The 23,901-nt window shown below is 41.0% G+C and overlaps 2 protein-coding genes and 1 long non-coding RNA gene across 4 annotated transcripts in view; 2 read left to right on the forward strand and 1 right to left on the reverse strand.

The window, feature by feature from the left end:
• Positions 1 to 23,696, forward strand: part of PIP5K1B (phosphatidylinositol-4-phosphate 5-kinase type 1 beta) — a 329,589-nt gene extending 305,893 nt beyond the window's left edge. For both annotated transcript variants that reach the window (XM_043891260.1, XM_043891259.1), the window contains 2 exons: positions 4,039 to 4,156; positions 22,954 to 23,696. In XM_043891260.1, coding sequence (XP_043747195.1) covers positions 4,039 to 4,156; positions 22,954 to 22,956 — 121 coding nt within the window. In that variant the 3' untranslated portion in view covers positions 22,957 to 23,696. The remainder of the gene's footprint in view (positions 1 to 4,038; positions 4,157 to 22,953) is intronic.
• On the reverse strand, positions 4,114 to 11,470 carry LOC122686145. The gene is made up of 4 exons (XR_006338633.1): positions 11,373 to 11,470; positions 10,060 to 10,111; positions 8,026 to 8,185; positions 4,114 to 4,238 (listed from the first exon to the last, which is right to left on the reverse strand). It is a non-coding gene; the product is annotated as an uncharacterized LOC122686145 (long non-coding RNA).
• Positions 13,953 to 14,397, forward strand: LOC122686143 (NADH dehydrogenase [ubiquinone] 1 alpha subcomplex subunit 5-like). Its single transcript, XM_043891264.1, has one exon. The coding sequence runs from the start codon at positions 13,980 to 13,982 to the stop codon at positions 14,328 to 14,330; it is 351 nt and encodes a 116-aa protein (XP_043747199.1). The 5' UTR covers positions 13,953 to 13,979; the 3' UTR covers positions 14,331 to 14,397.
• Positions 23,697 to 23,901: the final 205 nt, after the last annotated feature.

Consider the following 23,901-nt stretch of genomic DNA (forward strand, 5'->3'; position numbering starts at 1 on the left):
GGTGACCATAGAAAAGGTGTTTAATTGGAAAACAAAGTTCATATTCTAGCTCTGTTCAACTGTAGTGTGACCTTGAGCAAGTTACTATGCCTCTCAAGCCTCAGCTTCTTCATAACAGTGCAGTAAGGATGTCGGGCTGACATACAGCCAGAGGGACCAGGCAGAGATGATGCCAATGGCGAGAACAGGCCAGGTGTGTGACGCAGAAGACAGCAGTAGGGACCCTGGAACAATGGAGGGGGACATGCCTCAGCCTCATCACTACTCACAAATGTGGGCTTGGAGTTGCCTGCCCATCTCATTTCTCAGAATCTGTGGAAGACTGGATTTTGTAGGAATTTCCTGTTACTTAATTTAGCAATCATTCAAATTTTTAAAAAAAAATCTCTTTGGGCCCAAAACATACTTCTCCCAGCCAGCCTGGGTCTGTGGGCCAGCAGTTTGCATCTTCTAGGCAGACCATCCTCCAGGATAGAGGTCCCCTTACCTCTGGCTCCTGCATCATCAGCGCTAGCCCTGGGACACTGCAGATGGTGCCCAGCTTGCCCAGCCTGCAATATAGCATCTTTCCACCATTCTATATGAGTTCCTTTATGACCAGCTTTTTTTCACTTACCCAGGTCCACCTATATTGCTGCATATATGATACTTTACTATATTTATTGCCAAGTAATATTCCATTGTATGAATTACTTATCCATTCATCAACTGGTGGACTTTTGGGTTATTTCCACTCTGTGGCTATTATGAGTAATGCTGCTGTGAACATTCATGTGCAATCCTTTGTGTAGGCATATATTTTTCCATTTTCCTTACATATATACCAAGGAGTGGAACTGCTGAGTTGTATGGTTTTGAAGATTCACCAAAATGTTTTCCAAACTAGCTTCATCATTTTACATGCCTACATGCAATGTAGGAAGGCTCCAGTTTTTCCATATCATCTGTCTTTTTTATTATAGCCATCCTAGTGGCTGTGAAGTGGTGGTATCTCATTGTGCTTTTGATTTGCATTTTCCTAATAACTAATGATGTTGAGCATCTTGACATGCATTTATTGGCCATTTGTATATCTTCTTTGGAGAAATGTCTATTCATATCCTATGACCATTTTTAATTGAGTTGTCTTTTTACTGTTGTACTACAAGAGGTTCTTATATACTCTGGATATCTCATTTTTGTCCCCCAAATTTAAGGATGCTCAGAATATTCTTCTTACTAAGATAGGATATTATTCTAATATGTGCAAAACAGGATAGATTAACAGAAGGTTTTTTCTTTTAATATGCTTGACGGATGTTATTAAATTTGAACATATGGTATTTTCTCTGTAATCTATTATATTTTAGCTAAAATAGCTAGAGAAGGAAATGGCAACCCACTCCAGTATTCTTGCTGGGAAAATCCCATAGACATAGGAATCTGGTGGGCTACAGTCCATGGGGTTGCAACGAGTCAAACACAACTGAGCAACTGACCATAAGCTGATAAATGTACCTGCTAAACCCCAAAGAAAACAAACTGTTTTTCTATTTGTATTTGGTTTTAACCATGCTAGTGACTCATTCATAGTTTTCAAAAGTAAAACAAATATTAGATTGAAAAATACTTACAAAAAGGATTTACTCCTAGAGAGGTAAACTCTGAATCACAGAAGGACCAAAAAAAAAGAGGAGGATTACTTTTTGCTACATGTTATACTACAGGTGGTGTGCTATTAAAAAATTAAATTTTAAAAAGCACTTCTAGAATATCTTGGTTATACCCTTAACCTTAGGATGGAAATAATTTAAAATCATGACCAAAAACTCAGACAAGATGAGAGAAGCTTAGATTTGAACCTAATCAAGTAAATTATGGTTACAAAATAACCCAGAAGCCATTAGAGATTTTTTTTTTTTTTTAGAGATTTTTTAATTGTATTAAATGTGAACTATACGTATTTTCCAACCACTTTGTTTCTTGCTTTGATGTTTAAGTAGATGAATGCTTTATCTTTCTCATAAGGCTTAACCAGGCAGGACTGCTCCCAACCCATGGGATTAGTGAGTGGCATCTTAGCAGTAAAAAGGCAAAAGCCAATTAAAGCCCATCACAGCATCCTTGCTCTTGATCCAGAAAATAACCTGAGCAACATTCATTACCATGCAGTGCCTCTCCAAACAGCATCCCTTGAAACCTGATGGTTTATTTAACCCAAGAAATCTGTAAAGGTTTACAATATAAAGTCAACAGCTCGGTGGAAAGAGGCCACATTCACCTTGATCTTTGAAAATCAATCAAAACACAGTTTCCCACCTTGTATAACCCATCTTGGGTTTTTGAAAAGCAAGAGGACATTTTTTTTCTGTGTCTAGAATTTAAAGAGAAATTATATCAAGCCAAAGTGAAGTGGCTTCATCTCTGAGTTTCCAAATTCTCAAATATCATCAAATGGAAAACCTATGGGAGATTCCCTGCTTCCCTTTCCTCTTACTACTAGTTTGGAGTCTCACAATTTTGTGTTATGTGTTCTACAAATGAACCTGATTTCATAAGATCCATATAATTCTTTTGAGAAATTTTTTTAATATTGAAGAGCTCAGAACTTCTGTTTCATGTATCTTCAATTAACAGGTAAGTATGTACAGAAATAGAATTGTGTGCCATGCCCAGAAGACAGAGGACTGAGGAGTATAATGTCCTCAATAAATCACCTATCTATCTGGGATGCTCAGACAAGAAGCCCAGGGGGTGACTTTAGGTGGGAGTTTTCAATGGAGTGAGCTAAGAGCTCTGCCCCCAGAGGTGATGGGTCCTGGTGATGGGGAGATGAGTGAGGAGGCCAGACTTCTCCTCTCCTGCTCTCAGCCCTGGTGCCCAGGCAAAGCGCCAGCCAGGTCTGTCCCACGTGGCTGCCAGCCAGCCCCCTAGCCCACCTCTTCTAACACCAACATCAGACTCTTCCACCATTGTGTGTAGATATTTTGTTCCTGAAAACCATCACATGGAAAATTTCCACAGGTTAAAAATATAACTAACTTTTATTTCAGTAGGGGGGAAGACTGTACATTCCTGAGCCACTAAATTCCCAATTTAAACATTATCAATGTTAGCTGAGGCCATGGGGTCGCAAAGAGTCAGACACGACTGAATGACTGAACTGAACTGAATGTTAGTGTGTGTGTGTGTGTGTGTGTGTGTGTGTGTGTGTGTGTGTGCACGCTTAGTCTTTTTCCGACTCTTCAGGACCCCATGAACTGTGTAGCCTACCAGGCTCCTCTGTTCATGGAATTCTCCAGGCAAGAATAATGGACCAGTTACTTAACTCTGGTTATCATATTATGACAAAACAAGGTGGCTTCCCTTCCATAAAGGACTCTCTAGTACTGTATACCTGAATTCCTTTGGCTTTTGTTGTTGTCCTTATTAGGAAGGGTCCATCTCAACTGTCCTCACAAAGCACATGATACAGAGCTCTGTATTTATGTAATTCATTATTACTCTGTTGGCCTTGGATCAGCAGCAAGAGCATCACCTGGGAGCTTGTTACCATGGGATCCATGTCAGACCCAATCAAACTCTGCGGGTGGGGCCCAGGAGTTTGGGCTTTCACAAGCCCCCAAGGGGATTCTGCTGCACTTTTAGGTTTGAAAAAAGAAATCGTCAATGCTAATGAGGGATCAGGTTATCTTCTATAAGCTAGAAAAACATCAACACTGTTGAGAAAAGGATTTAAGCAGTGAGAGCTAACTATTCAGAGCTGGAGATGGGCCTCTAGATTGCCAGAAGTCTACCCTCACAGGGTGTGGGGCCCACAGATCAGCTCTTAGAAATACAGAGTGTCTCATGCACTGAAGTGGACAGAGAAAAGGCACTGCCAATAAAGCCAGATTCTTCAGACATAAGTGCACATACCTCTAGGTGTGACTGCATCTCCTTCAAACACCCCACATTTTTCTTTCCCCCAAAGCTTACCCACCTCAGCCACCACTTGGGACGGGTCCTTGGATTTTGTTCTGAAGGCTACATGCTCATCATTCTTCCTTATTTTTCCAGTAAAGGGTTACCTTCCAGTTCCACCTTTACCTTGGAAGAGGGGACCATCTACTTGACTTCTGAGCCAACTGCTCTGGAAATGCAAGATGATAATGCCTCCGTGCTTGATGTCTATTTAGTAAGTAATATCTGGTTTCTTCCCCTTCTTTTCCTCCTCGTTTACAAATGGATCCAGGCCATAGGTCATACAAGAACAAGTTCTGCAAGGTAAGGTATATTTGAGTTTTAAAAGAAACAATGGCACCCATCACTTCTACAAACAGCGCATCTTTTCACAGATTATGTCATCCCACAGTTCTTATAGAACAGCACACAGAAGAACATGGAGGATAAAATCCTAAATCTCCAAACGTAATGAGAACAAATTCCCTATTGTTGAAGCCAACTGGGGCACCTTGGTGTCATTCTTCACAAACTAACATCTATTTTGACTCAACTGTATCCACTCGTGTGAGGGCGTGTGGGTTCCTGTAGCCAAATAATGAAGCCAAAGCTGAGATCAGTGCAATGCAAGCTTTGTTCAATGGCCGAAGAATGGAGAGGTGAGAATATAGTTCACAGGTCAGCTTCTCACCCATGTGGTGAGAAGGTTTGATTTTAAAGAGTCAAGACAAGAGGAGGAGGAATGAGGCAAATGCTGAGTGGAGGCATGTGCAGTAGTCTGTGTGGGAAGGGACAGGGGTTTTTGAGGGAGTAGGGTGCCACTCTTTTTATCCTTTTTTGGTCCTTAATTTCCAGTTGTGACCACCAGTGGGTATGTCATTTAATTCACGAATATAGTAAAATCAGTGTGTAATGAGATCCAGGGTCTATTTGAGGTCAGATTTATCACCATCTTGGTCCCTGCTGGTTCCATCTGGGTTTTTGGTTTTTGCTTCTCTCCTTATAACTTCCTTTCTTATCTCTGGATCTCGTGACTTTACTCCTACTGAGGGTAGGGGTTGGCAGGTTTTGAGCAAGTACTCGGTGCAGTTCTGGAGACTCTCTGTGTCCTTATTGACCGAAAGAAGGAATTAACACCTACCTCACAAGGCTGCTTGGTAACAGCCGTTCTGACAGGTGTGTGGTTTTGATTTGCATTCTCCTGATGATTAATGATGTTGAGCCTCTTTTCGTATGCCTGTTGGCCATCTGTAGGTCTTTGGAAAAATCCTTATTCAGGTGCTCTGCCTATTTTTTAATCTGGTTGTTTATATATATAAACATAATCTTTATATAAACAATCAGATTGTTTATATGTACACACACATATATATATGAATAATCAGGTTTCATATATATATATATAAATTGTTGAGTTGTATGACTTCTTCATATAGTTTGGATATTAACCCATTATCAGACAATCATTTGCAGATGCCTTCTCCCATTCAGTAAGTTTTCGTAGCATAGTATTTTGAACAATAATTATACTGGCCAAACTGGGTACATACCATACGCAAGGCACTATACCAGTGCTTTTCTTACACTAACCCTTTCATGAAGGTAGGTGTTCTACTTGCCTCCATTCATGCAGATGAGGAACCTGGGGCTTAACTGATCAGTTCTCAGAGCTTTTAAGTGGCAGAGCCAAAATTCAAATCCAGCTCCTACGTAAGCCCCCCATCACTGTAATATTACCCACGAAGCCCCCTATCACTGTAGTTGTTCCTGATTGATGTATCCATCTCATTGGAATCATGCTCCTGACGAAGGTGAGAAGTGGATCCAAAAAGGAAGGCGTGAGGATTTTTAGTTTTTATAAAATTCCTCTTTCGTCCTTTCTATTTTTTCATGTTTTTGTTGCCTCGGTTCTTAAACCTTTTGATCTCTGGATCCCTTCATATTCTAAAAGTTGAGGATCCCAAATAGCTTTTGTATATGTGGATTATATCTATCAATATTTTGTATTTTTAAAATTAAAATGAGAAATTTCAAAAATATTGATTTGAAACTATTAAAATGTTAAATATATTTTTCTGAAAATTTCTATTTTTCAGAATGAAAATAAGCTTAGTGAAAAGAGTGGCATTATTTTATGTTTTTGCAATCCCTCTTGTAAGAAGCTGGGTGTCTGCTTCTACACTGATCTGGCATGATCCGGCATGTGACTGTATTCCAGTGTGCGCCCATGAGAGGGAATGAGAAAGGCAAATAACATCTTAGTATTAATAAGAAAATAGTTTGACCTCATGGATCCCCAGAACTGGTCTCCCACACCATTGTTCTAGTACTTTAACTTATCCCCTTCTACTTGTGCAGAACCAAATGAGACAGGAATTATTTAGAAATAGGCACTGAGATTCTATGCTTGTCTCTGCCTCTCATTAATCACTGACAGTGAATTAATCACCCTTTTTGGTCCTTAGTTTTCTCATCTATGAAATGGATCATTAAATCACCTCTTAAGACCCCTTCCAGCTCTGACTGGCCATGGCCTATTCTAAATTACAAGGAATTCCATAAATAAGGTGTTTTTTCTTCCCCTCAGAATAGCTATAAGCTGTTTTTTCAAATTGCAATTTCATCACACATTCTACCATCAACCTTCACAGTATTTCAACTTTTGTGGCAACACATTCAGAAAATTCTGCACCATTAACTTATATTTCCAGGGTTTGTTTTCACTCTGGAGATTATTTTGCATGCTCTTCCAATCTGAGAGGACCCAACTCACTGCCCTCCCTTCAGTATTTTCATTTGCCTCCACACTATGAAGGAATGGATGGCAAAGAAAAGCATCAGAAAGGAAAACCAATCTTGCCAACATCTTTGTCTCTCCTTCCTCTTGACCTGATTAGAATCCTCTTAATCATAGCCATCTTTACTGAAAGGGCATTTGAAGGTTTCTGTGGTGATATTATACTAGGTGTTGTAACCAAACATAAATTTTTCCTATAATGTTTCTCCTCCTTTAAGAATTGTTGGTTGTGCTACCAATTGCTAGTGCTACTATTTGTAGACCAATGGACAATACTGTTTATATATCTTTAAAATATAATTTAAACTCAAATGATTTATGCACACCAGATAACATAAGAAATTTCCTTTTAAAAGATGCATTCATAAATATCACTCATTATTAGAGAAATACAAATCAAAACTACAATGAGGTACTACCTCATATTGGTCAGAATGGCCATCATCAAAAAAATATACAAACAATAAATGCTGGAGAGGGTGTGGAGGAAAGGGAACCCTCTTGCACTGTTGGTGGCAATGTAAATTGATAGAGCCACTGTGGAGAATACTATGGAGGTTCCTTAAAAAACTAGGAATAAAACTACCCTATGACCCTGCAATACCAATACTGAGCATATACCCTGAGAAAGCCATAATTCAAAGACACATGTAAGCCAGTGCTCATTGCAGCACTATTTGCAATAGTTAGGACATGGAAGCAACCTAGAAGTCTATCAATAAATGAATGGATAAAGAAGTTGTGGTACATATTTACAGTGGAATATTAATCATTAAAAGGAATGAATTTGAGTGAGTTGTGGTGAGGTGGATGAATGTACAGCCTATTATAATGAGTGAAGTTAAGTCAGAAAGAGAAAAATGTATATTAACACATATATACGGAATCTAGAAAAATGCTGCTAATGAACCTGTTTGCAGGGCAGGAAGAGAGATGCAGACAGAACAGACTTGTGGAGATGGGGGAAGAGAGGGTGGGATGAATTGAGAGAGGAGCATTGACATATATACCGCCATGTGTAGAAAGCTAGCGGGAAGCGGCTGTTGGCACAGGGGGCTGAGATCAGTGCTCCGGGACAACCGACTCAGGTGGGATGGGGGCAGAATTGGAGGGAGGCTCAAGAGGAAGGGGATATATGTGTACTTGTGGCTGATTCATGTTGTTGTACGGCAGAGCCCACCACAACATTGTAAAGCAATTATCCTCCAATTAAAAATAAAAAGATCCACCCCATTATGTGCATGTAAATTAGGCTAGCTATTCTGCTTTTTCCAGTAGTTTGACAGAAAATGAAAAGGATAGGTTACCTTACATGGCTGCTAATTGTTCCATTATCCTCATTCAAGCATTTGGTTCAGGTTCCATGTTCCTAGTTATTTCTTGGAAAAAGGCCGTTCACCCTCACGCTGTACTTCCAGGCTTTCTGATTCATTTTCAAATACTCACATCATCGTGTTTTTTAGGATCCTATCCAATGACCAGAGAGATGTTTTCCACTGAATTTTGAGTTGATGACACAGATTGGAGTATTTAAAAGAATACAGCAGAGATGAGCAGGCTCCTGATTTTAAATGGCCAATCATGCCGTCTTCATAATAGGGCCCGATTCCACTTTTCAAATTATCTGATATCCTAAGGCACTGATCAACGGTAGCCATCATTTGGTGTTAGTACAAAGGGGAACAACCAACGAAGGCAGTGCAGCTGAAAAATGTTGTGGGTGAGAGTGTCCTTTTTCATGACTAACTGGGAGTGAGTGGGTAGGTAGGAGATAATGGAACTGCTTTATTAAATAATAGAGAAGTAAAAGAGGCTGCCACACAAGAACAGTTTTCTTGCTTCTGTTATGTAGTCTTGAAGTCATGCCCTTTTCGATTTACACTTTATGTATTAACAGCCTCCCAATAATATATCCTATCATCCAGATGTGTGTTTCTGCACGATGGCTGTTTGAAGTGCAAAAACAGCTGTGGGCAAAGAAACAGTTAAGCCATTTTTTTTAGCCATGCAGTATTGGCGATTAGTGTTCTGATATGCAGCTGTCAGACAGCTTGGTTATTTAATGTGTCTTCAGGGTGGTTAAAAATACTATTTGATCATGGGACGAAGGGTGCCAGAGAAGCGAAAATGATTGAATTAACAGCTTATCATACTATTACCTATGAAAAAAAGAAAGACACTTTAAATTAGGTCACGGGGGTCCTAGAAAGCTCAGTGGAACTTTTTGGCAAGAGACACTGCATTTCTGGACTTGACTTTCCTGACGTTGACATTAATGACTTGTATGTGAAGTGTCGGGTCTCGAATCATTCCTTGCCTGAGCCAGCACTGGCTGCAAAGGACGTTTATTTGAAACGGTGGCAATTCTGTTGCTTCTCAGCAGAGAGCTAGCATCCCCACCAACCAGAGATGCCGCTAGCGTTTCTGGTAGGTCTTACTGTGATCGAAATAGGAAGAGAAAGGCAGTGGCTGTCTTTGGTTTATAAGATGTTTCACCAGAATGCCAGTTTCTTCCACCGTCTGACCACATGGTTGAGAAAGGAAGAGATTTCAGAAAGGGCAAAAAATAGGGCCCTTTTCAAAGAGGGTTTGATCCTTTTAAGTCAGCGACCAAATAATATTTCTGAGACAGGTGGAAAAGCTGACAAAATGGATCTGACTGCCTGCACCCCATGGCACCTAGAAAGGATTTGTCCTGAAACAAGAGTGACGCCAGCTTCAAATTAATGAGGCAACCCGTCAGTCTGGATTAGGTCTCTGTAGGATTTTTTTCCTTTTTTTAACAAACAGCATTAAACTGCTGTTTAAGGATTAGCTTAGGGAATTGGAGTTATAAAGGCATACTGGCTTTTCAGTTAAATTAGGCCCACAGTTAATTGGATGACAGATTGCAGAGCTATGGCAGTTTTTTTCTTTTTGTCCTAGCTTTATAGTGAATCGTGGCCTCACAGGCCAGCTTGATTTCCACTTTCTCAAGGCTGGCTTTGCTTTCAAGCTCGCCTAAGGTTCCTATTCATCCAGGCCCTCGTTGGGGGCCCCTTTATTCTCTGTCTTTACCTCTCAACACCAGGCTCTCTCTCCTTCCCTACTCCCTCCAGAACCTTCTTGTCGCTTCTCTGATTTCGATTTCTGTCTTCTCCCTCGTCATAGGAAACCAGTGTTTGCTAGTCTCCTAATAAGCCCCTTCAACTCTTGGGAAGAGTGTGTTTGTGGAAGAACAGATTCTAATGGTATGAACCTGGGGTCTACCAGGCCCTGAGCCTTCTGGAAACAAAAAAAGCAAACTCAAAAGGAGAATTTAGGGAAATGAAAATTTTAGGGAAAGTAAGTTTAAATTATACCTGTGGACCTCATGAGCTGGGCTGTCCTTAACACCATTCGCACTCCTGGGACCTGAGGAGGAATGGGAAAAGTGAGTAGAATGGAGGACGCCTCCGTACTGTCCACTCAGTAAAAAATAAGGCCCCTGTGAGTGTGACAGATGCTATGAGGATGGCTCGAGAGCGGGGAGTCCAGGGCCCAGCTTCCCTTTGCCTCTGCCGGTGCTCCCAGGGCTGCCAAGACAAAGTGCCGCAGGCCAGGAGGCTTAAACAACAGAAATGTGTCTCCAAGTCTGGAGGCCAAAGAAGTCCAAGGTCAAGATGTTCGCAGGGCCCTGCTACCTGTGCAGGCTCTAGGAAAGGATCCCTCCTGGCTTCTTCCGGCTTCTGGTGGTCATGTGGTCCTGAGCCCTGTTCCACTTGCAGTACTCTAGTCTCTGCCCCAGTCCTCACCCTGTGACTCTCTGTGAGTCCCCTCTTCTTGTGATAACACCTGTCACTGGATTTAGGGCCCAGCCCAATACCAGATGACCTCATCTTAACTAATTATATCTGCTAAGACCATATTTCTGAATACAATCACATTTTAAGGTTCCAGGTGGATGTGAATTTTCAGGGGACACTAGTCAACCAACTATACCACCTTACTGAAGACATGTAAAAGGGCACACACATGCTCTTTACTATGTTTGACCCAATTTGTCCCTTCACTTCCCACCTCCCTGGCTAAGTCTGTGAGGTTGCATGTATGTTTATCAGTCGCTCCAGTCGTGTCTGACTCTCCACGATCCCATGGAATGGAGCCCACCAGGCTTCTCTGTCCATGGAATTCTCCAGGCAAGAACTTTATTTTTCCAAATTATTGTGGACTCCTCGCAAAAAGATATCAGGTAAATGAATGTATTAACAGATACAGACACATGTTGGGGGTATATTATGTATTAGAAATAAAATCCCTGAGAGTGGAGCAGGGCATTGGTATTTTTAAAAGCTCCCCACACATCCAGGGCTGAGACCCAGTCAGCTTGTTGATAGGGTCCTTCCGCTCTGAACATCCTGTAGTCCTTCTGTGCTAAACGGAAGGGAAAGCTCTCCCTTAAGAGCCCCTAAGACGGTTGGCCAGTTAGGAAAAATGAACTTGATTCTAAGGTGAACTTTGCCACCTTCATTTGTGAACTGGATATGGGACTGGGTTCCTGCAGCAGACGCTACCGCCACCTAGTGGTAGGAAGGTGCCTCTGACCAACCCGGATTAGGAGTGATTGAGGGCCTGGAATTGACATCCACCAAGTGAGTGTGAGGCTCGGGGGAATGTCTCCACTCCATGTACTTACTTTATGGTAGCCTCTCGGTAGCTGTGAACCCACGTTTGGCAGGGGTACATCCTTCAAACAGCAAAGGCAGTTCCCTCTGACAGACATCTTCCACCTTTCAAGTTGGAGTGGAGGCTGCAATTACAATCAGACACAAAAATGAAGGTGCTAATTTTCCCTAGGATCCTAGCATGCCATTCTCATCCATCAAGGTCAGATACACTTGAGCCTCTTTGTAAGCCCTACAGCAGTTTGGGGGTTAAACACAGAAAATCCTTACTTTTACTGCTTAGGCAGCATCTCTAATGAAGTATCAACAAACAGGGTGGAAAAGCCTTTTTTTTTCATTTTCAGTCTTTGACAGGTTGTTCTTTACAGCCACTCTACCCGCAGGGGACTGTAGCTTTTGTGGTGGCTCCCAATAGAATATACAGTTAAGTATGTGTGTGTGCTAAGTCACGTTAATCGTGTCCAACTCTTTGCAACCTTATGGACTGTAACCTGCCAGGCTCCTCTGTCCATGGAATTCTCCAGGCAAGAATATTGGAGTGGGTTGCCATTTCCTCCTCCAGGGGATCTTCCCAACCCAGGGATTGAACTCGTATCTCTTACGTGTCTCCTGCATTGGCAGGCAGGTTCTTTACCACTAGCACCACCATAATAAAATTCAAATATAGGTCCTTATTTAAAAAAACAAACAAAAAAAACAACTTTCTAAATCCCAGTAATAGTACTGTATTTGTTTCCTAGGGCTGCCATAATGAAGTTGGGTTGCATAAACAGAACTGTATGTATTGTTTCACAGTTCTGGAGGCTAGAAGTTCAAGGTCAAGGTGTTGGCAGGGTTCATCCCTTCTAAGGGCTGTAAGAGGAGGATCTCTTTCTGGCTTCCCTTCTTGGCTTGTGGATGGCCATTTTCTCCCTGGTCTTCCTTCTGTGTGCCTGTCTCTGTGTTCAAATTTCCCTGTTTTATAAGCATCTCAGTTATATCTAATCAGGGCCAGTCCTAATGACCTTACTTTAACTCCCTCACCCCTGTGGTACCGGGGGTTAAAGCTTGAACACATGAATGGGCCAAGGGGAACTGGGAGGCACGAAGCAATCCATGCCGGCTACTGTGTTTTTGTGAAGAAACAAATGGTACCAAGAAAAGTGATGGAAGGGAAAGGCCTGGTAAGGGTGCAGCCTCTGGCTATGGCTAGGGGGTCTCTGGCAGCTCACCCCAGTGGCCTCGTCCCAAGGCAGTGCTCCCTTCTGAATGAAGCTAGTACCATATTACCCTCCCCACATTCTCCAGAGTGAACTCAGTTGCAGCCCCAGGGCTATGGGATACATTAGATAATAAGGTAACCATTTCTATTTACAATTAGCAACAGTCACTATAAAGTGCAATGTAGAAACTGTCAGTCACATAAATCACTGATGCCTCCAGCTTCTCCTAGGTCTTTGGAAAACAAATCAATCAGGCCGGGAACTGTGTTAAAATATTGCTGCTATACTAAGAGTTTTGAAATGGGAGGCCATAATCCTAAATCCATCCCTGGAGACATCCAGAATCAGTGCCAGGTTTTTCTTGGGTCTGTTCGCATCTTATCAGTAATCTATCTGCTGGTTGGTGTGGAACACTTTGATAGGGCATTGGAAGGCTGGCAGGAGGCCTGGGACTCCGTGTGCTGCCAGCACTCAGAATTCAACAAACATTCTACACGATCGGCACAATGTGCTAGTTCTCTTCCACATTGTATGTACCCTCCAAGGTCATTCCAAGTCCACTTTTTGCCTCAAGGCTTCTCAATTAAGGCCCTTTAGTCCCTGGTTCTTGGGAAAGAGTAATCTCACCCCTGAGTCTATTCTTTTTTTTTTTTTTAAGTACGAAGGTAGGAAGCTTCCTCCCAGCTATAAAAACTCCATAGCAGTGTGATTGGACTCCATACATCGACTGTGTCCTGATTCCTATAGCACTAGTGTCTGTACTTGTTCACCTCCTTAAAAAAATGGTGAGCTTTTTGGACACCTGCTACGGTTGTTCAAAGAGAAATCTCCTCCAATCTATTCCCAAGCAGTCATGCCTTGTGAAGTATCCTAATACGAGGCAGATATGAATATGATAAAATGAAAACATAGAGCCTGATGTTTGAAGAAAAATTCCAGAGTACACGGCGGCTCCTCAGAAAGTCCAGGGTCTTTGAGAAGGCAATCTGGTGAACCCAGAGAAGGAGGGGACGCCGGGCCCCAGGGGATGATGGCGGTGGGACCCTGCGGAGCCTGCTATGTGTGTGGCAATGCAGAGTTTGGACTAAAGTGAAGGGCGTGAGGCAGAATGCGTGGGTGTGCTCTCATGGCAACAGAGAGAACACTGGCCAAAAGAAGAACAATGTGAAATAGGAACAAAAGGAAGCAGGGCTGGGGAAGAGGGGCTTGGAACAGGAAAAGGAAATAAGGGACTTGCCACCTTATGATAGCCTGGAGAGGAATCAGTTTTTTCCTCAGGGGTATTTCGGCAAAGAATTTCAACTTAAAATCAGAATGGGGCTGCCCTTGGACCCCAGAGAGGAAAAGATCATGCTTCCGTGGGATCCTGGGGCTGAACCGTGAGGCAGTTGTAGTTAAAGAAGAACATCGGCTGTCATGGCGGGCTTGCTGAAGAAGACCACTGGCCTGGTGGGATTGGCTGTTTGTGAAACTCCACATGAGAGGCTAAAAATATTGTATACAAAAATTCTTGATGTTCTTGGACACATCCCTAAAAATGCAGCGTATAGAAAGTATACAGAACAGATTACAAACAAGAAGCTGAGTATGGTTAAAGCGGAACCAGATGTTAAAAAACTAGAAGAGCGACTGCAGGGTGGCCAAATAGAAGAGGTGATTCTTCAGGCTGAAAATGAACTTAGTCTGGCAAGAAAAATGATCCAGTGGAAACCATGGGAGCCTTTAGTGGAAGAGCCTCCAGCCAGCCAATGGAAATGGCCAATATAAACAGCATTAACTAACTTATCTGTTGATAGGAGACTGATGTAATTAAATATTGTTATATGTTAAAAAATGTTTCCATTTTATTGACATCATCAAGAAAACTGATACAGAACACATTTAAGCGATTTGTTAAAGTTGATGATTATGGTAAAAAAAAAAAAAAAAAAAAAAAGAAGAACATCACCCATGAAGGTCAGGAGCTCATGGAACAAGGAGACCTCGGGGACTGTTTAGTGTAGTCATCTTAGCCAGTCTGACAGTCCTGAAAATGCCTTGTTTCAGCTCTGCCCTTAAATCCCCTCACAGCACATTCCAGATCTTATGAAATTCTATTGGCTAAATATGCCTTTTAAACAGTAGGCTGAGGGTGTGTATGTGTTTCTTTCAGGAAAAAAGGGAGGGATGGAAATGAGCCTAGAAGTGAGACCTCAGAAGAGGAACGTCTCACCCCTGACACCCTCGGCACAGCACTCTAAAAAGTCACCCTCCAAAACTTAGCCCATCATGCAGTGATCTACTTCAGGGGGACCCCTGGGGTAATCTGGCTGCCCCACAGTGGGGTCCACCCTCAGAACGGGCTTTGATTTTAGCAAACAGACTGTGTTTTGCTGTGTTCTTCTGTGTGCAGTGTACAGTTTCAGTCATAGGCGTGCCTGAGTTTAAGTGGAGATAAACATGTGAACCTCTCACACACCCACAAATCAACATATTTGGATAAATAGTGCTAAGGATTTAGGCCACAGAAATACCTAAATACTCCTTTCATACCAACCATTATCACACCTTTTCCTTCAGGTCTCAGAATTTAAAACATATCATGGTTTCTCAGAGCATCACACGCTTAGGGAATTAACCCTGGCATCTGTGTGGACAGATGATTACGTACATGTGCATACAAGAGCCGTTCAGTTGATGACAAGAGCTCCAATGTCATTCTGTCTGTCCATGCTTCCCTGAGATATGGCTGGGTTCTCCCACCAAAGCACCAGTTCCTGTTTCTACTTCCAAAGCCATCGGGTGAGGAGAGGGTTGAGTTTCAGTACTTCAGAAGAAGTTGCTAGTGTTTGGGGAAGTAATCACCTGAAGAGCCCATCTCTGTGTTGGAGAGCTGGAGGGGATCCTACACATACCATATCTTGAAGAATAAACTCAAGCTGAGTTTCTTCCCAGTGTAGATAGATAGCTGATACTTTCGCTCTTCACTGATGGCTAATAAAGGATTTGTGGATTATAATTTGGAGAAAGGAAAGGAAAATTGTTGCACACTTTATACTAAATATGAGATAATAAAATCACCTTCTTCTCACTGTGGCCAAGTTTATAATCATGGAGATAGTGCTTAAGACCTAAAGACCTATCAGGCCACCTTGTTTTATTAGGGTTATAAATGGATACTTTCAGGTAACCAAACATGTCATTCCAAGATTACATTACATGGGTATAGAATTGGCAGTTCTCACCAACTTTGACATCCTTGTACCCTGGGGGTGAGAGTGGGTGTTTAATGAAGTTTACAGAAACTGCAATAAGACCCTCCAGTTTAATAAAAAAGAAAAAAAATTCCAATGGAATGAGAGACAAGATGGCAGAGTAGAAGGACTTGCTCACCTTCTCTCATGAAAACACCAAAATCACAACTAACTGCTGGACAACAACCATTGACAAAAAAGACTTGAATCTACCAAAAGACATTCTACACCAAGAGATAAAGAAGAAGTTACTATGAGATAGTAGGAGGGGCGAATTGGCAACAAAATCAAATCGCATACCAGTGTGTGACCCACAGACTGGAAAATAAATATATCGTAGAGGTTCCCCCACAGGAGTGAGAGTTCTAAGCCCCACGTCAGGCTCCCCAGCCTGGGTTTCAGGAGCCCCCAGGGCATTTGTCTCTGAAGGCCGGTGGGGCTTGAGTGCAGGATCTCCAGAGGTCTGGGGGAAACAGAGACTCCGCTCTTGAAGGGTGCACACAGGTTTCATGTGAACTGGGTCCCTGGGCAAAGCAGTGAGTCCATAAGAGCCTAGGCCAGACCTACCTGTAGGTCTTGGAGGGTCTCCTCAGGGCCTGGGGGTCAGCTGTGGCTCACTGCAGCAGCAAAGACACTGGTGGAGGCCCCAGGGAATACCCATTAGTGTGAGTGAGCTCTTGGGCAGCAAAAGCAGTTCTAGGAGGAAGTTTATAGTCACACAATCTTACCTCAGGAAACAAGGGAAAGCACTTCAAACAACCTAACCCTACATATAAAGCAACTAGAGAAAGAATAAACAAAATCCAAATTAATTAGAAGGAAAAAACTATAAAGATTACAGCAGAAATAAATGAAATAAAGACAAAAAAAAAAATGAAATAAAGACAAAGAAAATAGAAAACATCAATGAAACTAAAAGCTGGTTCTTTGGAAAGATTAAAAAATTGATAAACCTTTAGTTAGATCATTAAAAAAAAAGAGAGCTCAAGTCAACTAAATTAGAAATAAAAAGTTAAATCTGACACCACATAAATACAGATGATCGTAAGAGACCACTACAAGTGACTATATGCCAATAAAATAGACAACCTAGACAAAATGGAAAAATTCTTATTAGAAAGGTACAATCTTCCAAAACTGAACCGGGAAGAAATAGGAAATATGAACAGACCAGTCACAAGTACTGAAGTGGAAACTGTGCTTTAAAAACTTTAAACAGACAGAAGTCCAGGACCAGATGGCTTCACAGGTGAATTCTATCAGACATTTAGAGAAGATGTAACACCTATCCTTCTGAAACTATTCCAAAAAACTGAAGAGGAAGAAACACTCCCAAACTCATTCTAGGAGGCCACCATCACCCTGATACCAAAACCAGGCAGATACCACAAAAAAGAAAATTACAGACCAATATCACTGATGAATGTAGATGCAGAAATTCTCAACAAAATAACTAGCAAACAGAATACAACAATACATTAAAAGGGTCATACACCATGATCAAGTGGGATTTATCCCAGGAATGCAGAGATTCTTCAATATCCACAAATCAATCAGTGTGATATACCACATTAACAAATTGAAGAATAAAAACCATATGATCATCTCAATAGATGCAAAAAAGCTTTTGACAAAATTCCATGCTCATTTATGATAAAAATTCTCCAGAAAGTGGGCATAAAGGGAACCTACATCAATATGATAAAGGTCATATATGACAGAGCCACAGCTAACATCATACTCAACAGTGAAAAGCTGAAAGCATTTCCTCTAAGATCAGGAAGAAGACAAGAATGTCCACTCTTACCTCTTTTATTAAACACAGCTTTGAAAGTCCTAGCCATGGCAATCAGAAGAAAAAAGGAATTCAAATTGGAAAATAAGAAGTTAGCAGATAAAATGATACTATACACAGAAAATCCAAAAGATGGTACCAGATAATTATGAGAGTTCATCAGTAATTTCAGTAAGGTTGCAAGATGCAAAATTAATATACAGAAACCTGTTTTATTTTCAAATCAAAAAAATGACATATCACTCACATCAGTCATAATAGCCATCATCATCAACAATAAATGCTGGAGAGGGTGTGGAGAAAATGGAACCCTCCTACACTGTTGGTAGGAATGCAAATTGGTACTATCACTTTGGAGAAGAGTATGGAGGTTCCTTAAAAAACTAAAAATAGAGCTACCATATAACCCAGCAATCCCACTCCTGGGCATATATCAAGGGAAAACCATAATCCAAAAGGATGCAGGCACTGTGATGTTCATTCAGCACTATTTGCAATAGGCAGGACATGGAAGCAACCTAAAAGTCCATTGACAGGAATGGATAAAGATATGATACATATACACAATGGAATATTACTTACCATTAAAAACAATGAAATACATTTACAGAGATGTGGCTGGACACATTGTTGTACAGAGTAAAGTAAGTCAGAAAATGAAGCACAAATACTGTATAATATCACTTGTATGTGGAATCTAGAAAAATAGTAGAGATGAACTTATTTGCAAAGCAGAAGTAGAGTCACAGATGAAGAGAACAAACTTATGGTTACCATGAGTGGCAGGTGGGTGGGATGGATTCAGAGATTGGAATGGACACATATGCACTATGATTTATAAAATACATAACTAATGACTTAACTTAATGAGACTCTACCCGATAGCACAGGGATACCACTCAGTGCTCTGTGGTGACCTATGTGGGGACAAAATCTAAAAAAGAGGGTGTATATGTATACATAGGACTAATTCATTTTGCTGTACAGCAAGAAACAACAAAACATCATAAAGTAATTGAGTGTTAGTCATTCAGTCGTGTCCAACTGTTTGCAACCCCAAGGACTATAGCCCATCAGGCTCCTCTGTCCATGGAATTCTCCAGGCAAGAATACTGGAGTGGGTTGCTATTTCCTTCTCCAGGGGATCTTTCTGACCCAGGGATCGAACCCGGGGTCTTCTGTATTGTGGGTAGATTCTTCACCATCTGAGTCACCAGGGAAAGCAATTATACTCCAGTAAAAATTAATTTTAAATATCTGTTCAATTTCTATACACTTACAGTGAAAGGTCAGAAAGAGAAATTAAGGAAATAATCTCATTTACCATAGCATCAAAAAGAATAAAATACCTAAGAATAAACCTGTACTCTGAAAACTAAGATGCTGATGAAAGAAACTGTTGCTGCTGTTCAGTCGCTCAGTTGTGTCCGACTCTTTGCGACCCCATGGGCTGCAGCACACCAGACTTCCCTGTCCTTCACCGTCTCCCTGAGCTTGCTCAAACTCATGTCCATTGAGTTGGTGATGCCATCCAACCATCTCATAAGATGACACAAACAGATGGGAAGATATACCATGTTCTTTAATTGGAAGAATCAATATTGTCAAAAATGACTATAATACTCCAGGCAACCTACAGGTTCAGTGGAATCCCAATCAAATTACCAATGACATTTTTCACAGAACTGGAACAAAAAATTTTTAAAGTTTTATGGAAACACAAAAGACCCTGAAGAGCCACAGCAATCTTGAGAAAGAAAAACAGAGCTGGAGGAATCAGGCTCCCTGACTTCAGACTATGCTATTAAGGCTACAGTAATCAAAAAAGTACAGTACTGGCACAAAAACAGAAATATATTAATAGGTCAGTGGAACAAGATAGAAAGCCCAGAAATAAACCCTCGCACCCATGTCAATTAATCTATGACAAAGAAGGGAAAACTATACAATGGAGAAGAGACAGGTCTCTTCAATAAGTGGTGCTGGAAGAACTGCAGCACATAGGTGTAACCTTAAAAATGAGAGAATGATCTCAGTTCATTTCCAAGGAAAACCATTCAACATCGCAGTAATCCAAGGCTATGCACCAACCACTGATGCTGAAGCAGCTGATCAGTTTTATGAAGACCTATAAGACCTAGAACTAACACCAAAAAAAGATGTCCTACTCATCACAGGGAATTGGAATGCAAAAGTAGGAAGTCAAGAGATACCTGAAGTAACAGGCAAGTTTGGCCTTGGAGTATAAAATGCATCAGGGCAAAGGCTAACAGAATTCTGTCAAGAGAATTCACTGATCATCGCAAATTCCCATTTTCAACAACATAAGAGCCAACTTTACACCTGGACATCACCCAGTGGCCAATACCAAAATCAAATTGAATATATTCTTTGTAGCCAAAGATGGGAAAGCTGTATACAGTCAGCAAAAACAATACTGGTGCTGACGGTGGCTCCGATCATCAGCTCCTCATAGCAAAATTCATGCTTAAACTAAAGAAAACAAGGAAAACTGTTAGGCCATCAGATACAACTTAAATCAATTTCCCTAGTATTCCTAGGAATACTAGTGGAGGTCACAAATAGATTCAAAGAATTCGATCTAGTAAACTATGCCCGAAGAACTGTGGACAAGGGTCCGTAATATTGTACAGCAAGCAGCAAACAAAACCATCTCAAAGAAAAAGGAATGTAAGAAGGCAAAGTGGTTGTTTGAGGAGGCGTTACAAATAATAGAGGAAAGAAGAGAAGCAAAAAGCAAGGGAGAAAATGAAGGTTACACCCAACTAAATGCAGACTTCCGGAGAATAGCAAGAGAGAAAAGAAGGCCTTCTTCAATGAACAATGCAAAGAAATGAAAACAACAGAAAGGCTAAGACTAGAGATCTCTTCAGGAAAATTGGAAATATCAAAGAAACACTTCTGCCAAAGATGGACACAATAAAGGACAAAAATAGTAAAGACTTAAGAGAAGCAGAGAGATCAAGAAGAGATGGAAAGAATACATAGAAGAACTGTACAAAAAAGATCTTAATGACCTGGATAGTCTCATTTATTTTTTTTAATTTTCATTACACTAGGAGGTGATTCCAAAAGAACTGTAGCAATTTACATCAAAGAATGTTCTTCTATATTTTAAGACTGGCTTCTACAAATTTGTCCCAGTTCTGGTCTTGGAGTCATTTTTTCTCACCCTTGGCTTCCCCGGTGGCTCAGATGGTAAAGAATCTGTCTGTAATGCAGGAGCCCCAGGTTCGATCCCTGGGTCAGGAAGTTCCCCTGGAGAAGGGAATGGCTACCCACTCCAGTATTCTTGCCTGGAGAATTCCATGGACAGAGGAGCCTAAAGGGCTACAGTCCATAGGGTCTCAAAGAGTCAGACATGACTGAGTGACTAACACATTCACTTGAGTCTCAACAGATAACAGATGGGGTTCCTAGGGCGGGGGGCGGGGGGGGGGGGCGGGTAGGGAGTGTGAGTATCACAACACTTGATGGAAGGAGATTGAAAGGGTGACTCTTCCCAGCCTACTCACTCACACATTCTGGTGTTCCTATGCCTAGCCCGAGGATCACGGCCACCCGTGCCACTGCTGTTGATGAGAGTGTCACACTTGCAGTGACATTTCAGCTAGTACCTCTCTCTTCCCCAAAGTGAGTCTTCAGCTATTCAAAGACAACTGTTATGTTTTCTCTTTAAATCTCTTATTTTCTAGACCCAAAAGCCCAGGTCTTAACCAATTCCATGGGGTCCTAGGTTTGGAGACCTTCAACTGATGGTTCTTTCAGGCAGGGCTCAGATTGGTCAGTGTCTGCCGCAGTTTGGCACTAGAAACCAGACACGGAACCCCAGCTGGGATCTGTCGGATAAGTAGAGCTTAACTATCACCTCCTTTTGGTTTTAGTTTTTAAGAAAGCAGGACTCAAATCTAATTAGAAGAAACTTGTAGTTTTATGTGGGTGTTTTTATGCCACTGGTCAAGCCTAAATGACATCGACGTTACAGACATCTGTCCTGAGAAAGGGAGCAACTTCCTCTTTGCCCACTGCTAGAGCACACACCACCTAATACTCAGATAATCCTTCAGATACAGCTTGAATAGCAGTGTGAACATGTACACTTAGGCAGGCAAACCTTTCCAATTTTGATTAATAAGAGGGAGCAGTCTCAACTATGAAACAAAGTGGTAAATAAAAGTTACAACTCAAAAAAAAAAAGTTACAACTCATGAAAGGCTCAAATTACAAGAGGAAATACTCACTTTTAAACAAAATCCTCTTTGACATAGTTTCTTTCCTAATAATTTTCAGTCATTTCAAACTGTGGACTCAAGTTTTTTCAGTCTCCAGATGACTGTGTTGGGCCACACAATGTCTGTGGTCCCAGCTACAACCTTCCTAACCATTATGTTGGGCACACTAACATATGCCAGGCACTAAATCATATGTATATAATTTGTATGTATGCTGTATGTGTGTATATTTCTACCCAAACACTATTTTCCTATAAAAAAAAGTTTATCACTTATAAAGCAGGATTTATTACTCTCATTTTACAGATAGAACAAATGAGGTACAAAGATGGTAACTTGGATACTGTCCTGTAGCTGTAATAATTAGAGGATCAATAGATATAAGCTGTTACATCTGCCTGAACATGGTACCACTTCTCATAAATATATCCTAGTACAACTGTCAGAGGCTGAATTAGTTGCCTCTGAGCTTAAGTGGCTACCATTTTAGGTCTGATATTTGCTGGACATAGTTTTTATTCCCCAGCCACAGGGACAGTGTGTGAAAATGAACACAGGGTTCGTGAGTTCCAGACCATGTTCAGGTTGCTCTGATTTACTTCAGGACTGACATACCACAGCACAACCCCAAGCACTGTGCCCTTGGAGGGCTTGGTCAGCGTTATTTCCTTCCAAGTCCCTAGCCCTGAGCTGTGATGTGGTAGAACTTGATAAATCTTGGTGGAATTTACATATTGCAGAAGTTAGATGCTTATCATTGCAAAAGAATCAATCCCAGGGACTTCCCTGCTGGTCCAGTGGCTAAAACACCACACTCCCAGTGCCGGAGACCAGGTTAGATCCCTAGTCAGGGAACTAGATAGCACATGCCGCAGCTGAAAGATCCCACGTGCCTCAACTGAAACCAAGTGCAGCCAAATTAATTAATTAAAATATCTTTTAAAAAAAAGAATCCATCCCAGGCCTATTGCCCTCCCACTTCTACCTGCATGTTTCTCAGGTACGAGTCATTGAGAGAATGAATGAACTTGTGTTCCTGCTCATCAGGCACCATTACAAATCAATGCAGAAACTTAGCCTTACATCTCCTTTCCTTTTTCCCCTCCCAGTAAGTGAAAATGGTGACCACCTTGGCAGATGGAGGAGACATGACAGTTGTGGGAAAGAAGTTTCTCCACTCCAGAACTACCCAAAGGAAACGGCTGAACCCCATTACACACAGAATCATAATCAACTGGACTTGGAGTTTGCAAGATGTCAGGGGAGCCTTGGCGGAAAGGCTGATCAGCAGATGTGAAAAATACCACACTCGTCTGGCATTTGCTGTTGCTTGCTGAACTGTGAAGAGCTGCATGAACTCTGTTTAAGCTGCTTTCTATACCATTGCCAATCACCTTTTTGGACTTGGAAGTGCTATTTTCCTATTGACACTTGCATTATTTCATTTTGCATGCATCCAGTGATTATCCATAAGCAACATATGTAATCTGCGCATATATTTTTTAAAGATCCATCCACGCAAAATGGTAAAGTCTAAATTCTATTCTTTTTGCAAAATTATAATCATAGCCCATGTCATTAAAAGTTTAAATTGGTTTCATATAAAGATCAGTGTAATAGGTCTGCATATACTTTATAGAAAATTAGCTTCTATAAAGATTTTTTCACTGTTTACTAGTGAAATGAGATAAGCAAAGCTATTTATAAAAGGCCTTATGTTGTGTACATACATTGTCTTTGAAATATTTGTGATTTAGTTTATTGCTTGTAAAAGAGAAATTATATAATTTATTTAGTAAATACTATTGTAAACTATAGTTTTATTGAGAGAAATAAAATATTTTGTTCTCAATTGTGGTTTATGGTCTTTATATGTTTCCTTTTGTTAATAAAAAAAAAGTAACTTTGACATTCCTCATTTTTACATATTCTAGACTGCTAAATAAACTGACTCTCATGATAGGTGCAAATTGAGAGAAAATTCTCCAGGCCCTGAGAAAAGATTCAATAACAGATTCTGCTCAGTTTGCTCAAGATTTTTTTCCCAAATGTCCTGG

Source organism: Cervus elaphus, chromosome 29 (assembly GCF_910594005.1).
Source record: "Cervus elaphus chromosome 29, mCerEla1.1, whole genome shotgun sequence".
Taxonomy (NCBI): Eukaryota; Metazoa; Chordata; class Mammalia; order Artiodactyla; family Cervidae; genus Cervus; species Cervus elaphus.

Bases quoted from the DNA above. Each gene is read 5' to 3' on its own strand.
- LOC122686143 (XM_043891264.1), top strand. From the start codon at position 13,980: ATGGCGGGCTTGCTGAAGAAGACCACTGGCCTGGTGGGATTGGCTGTT.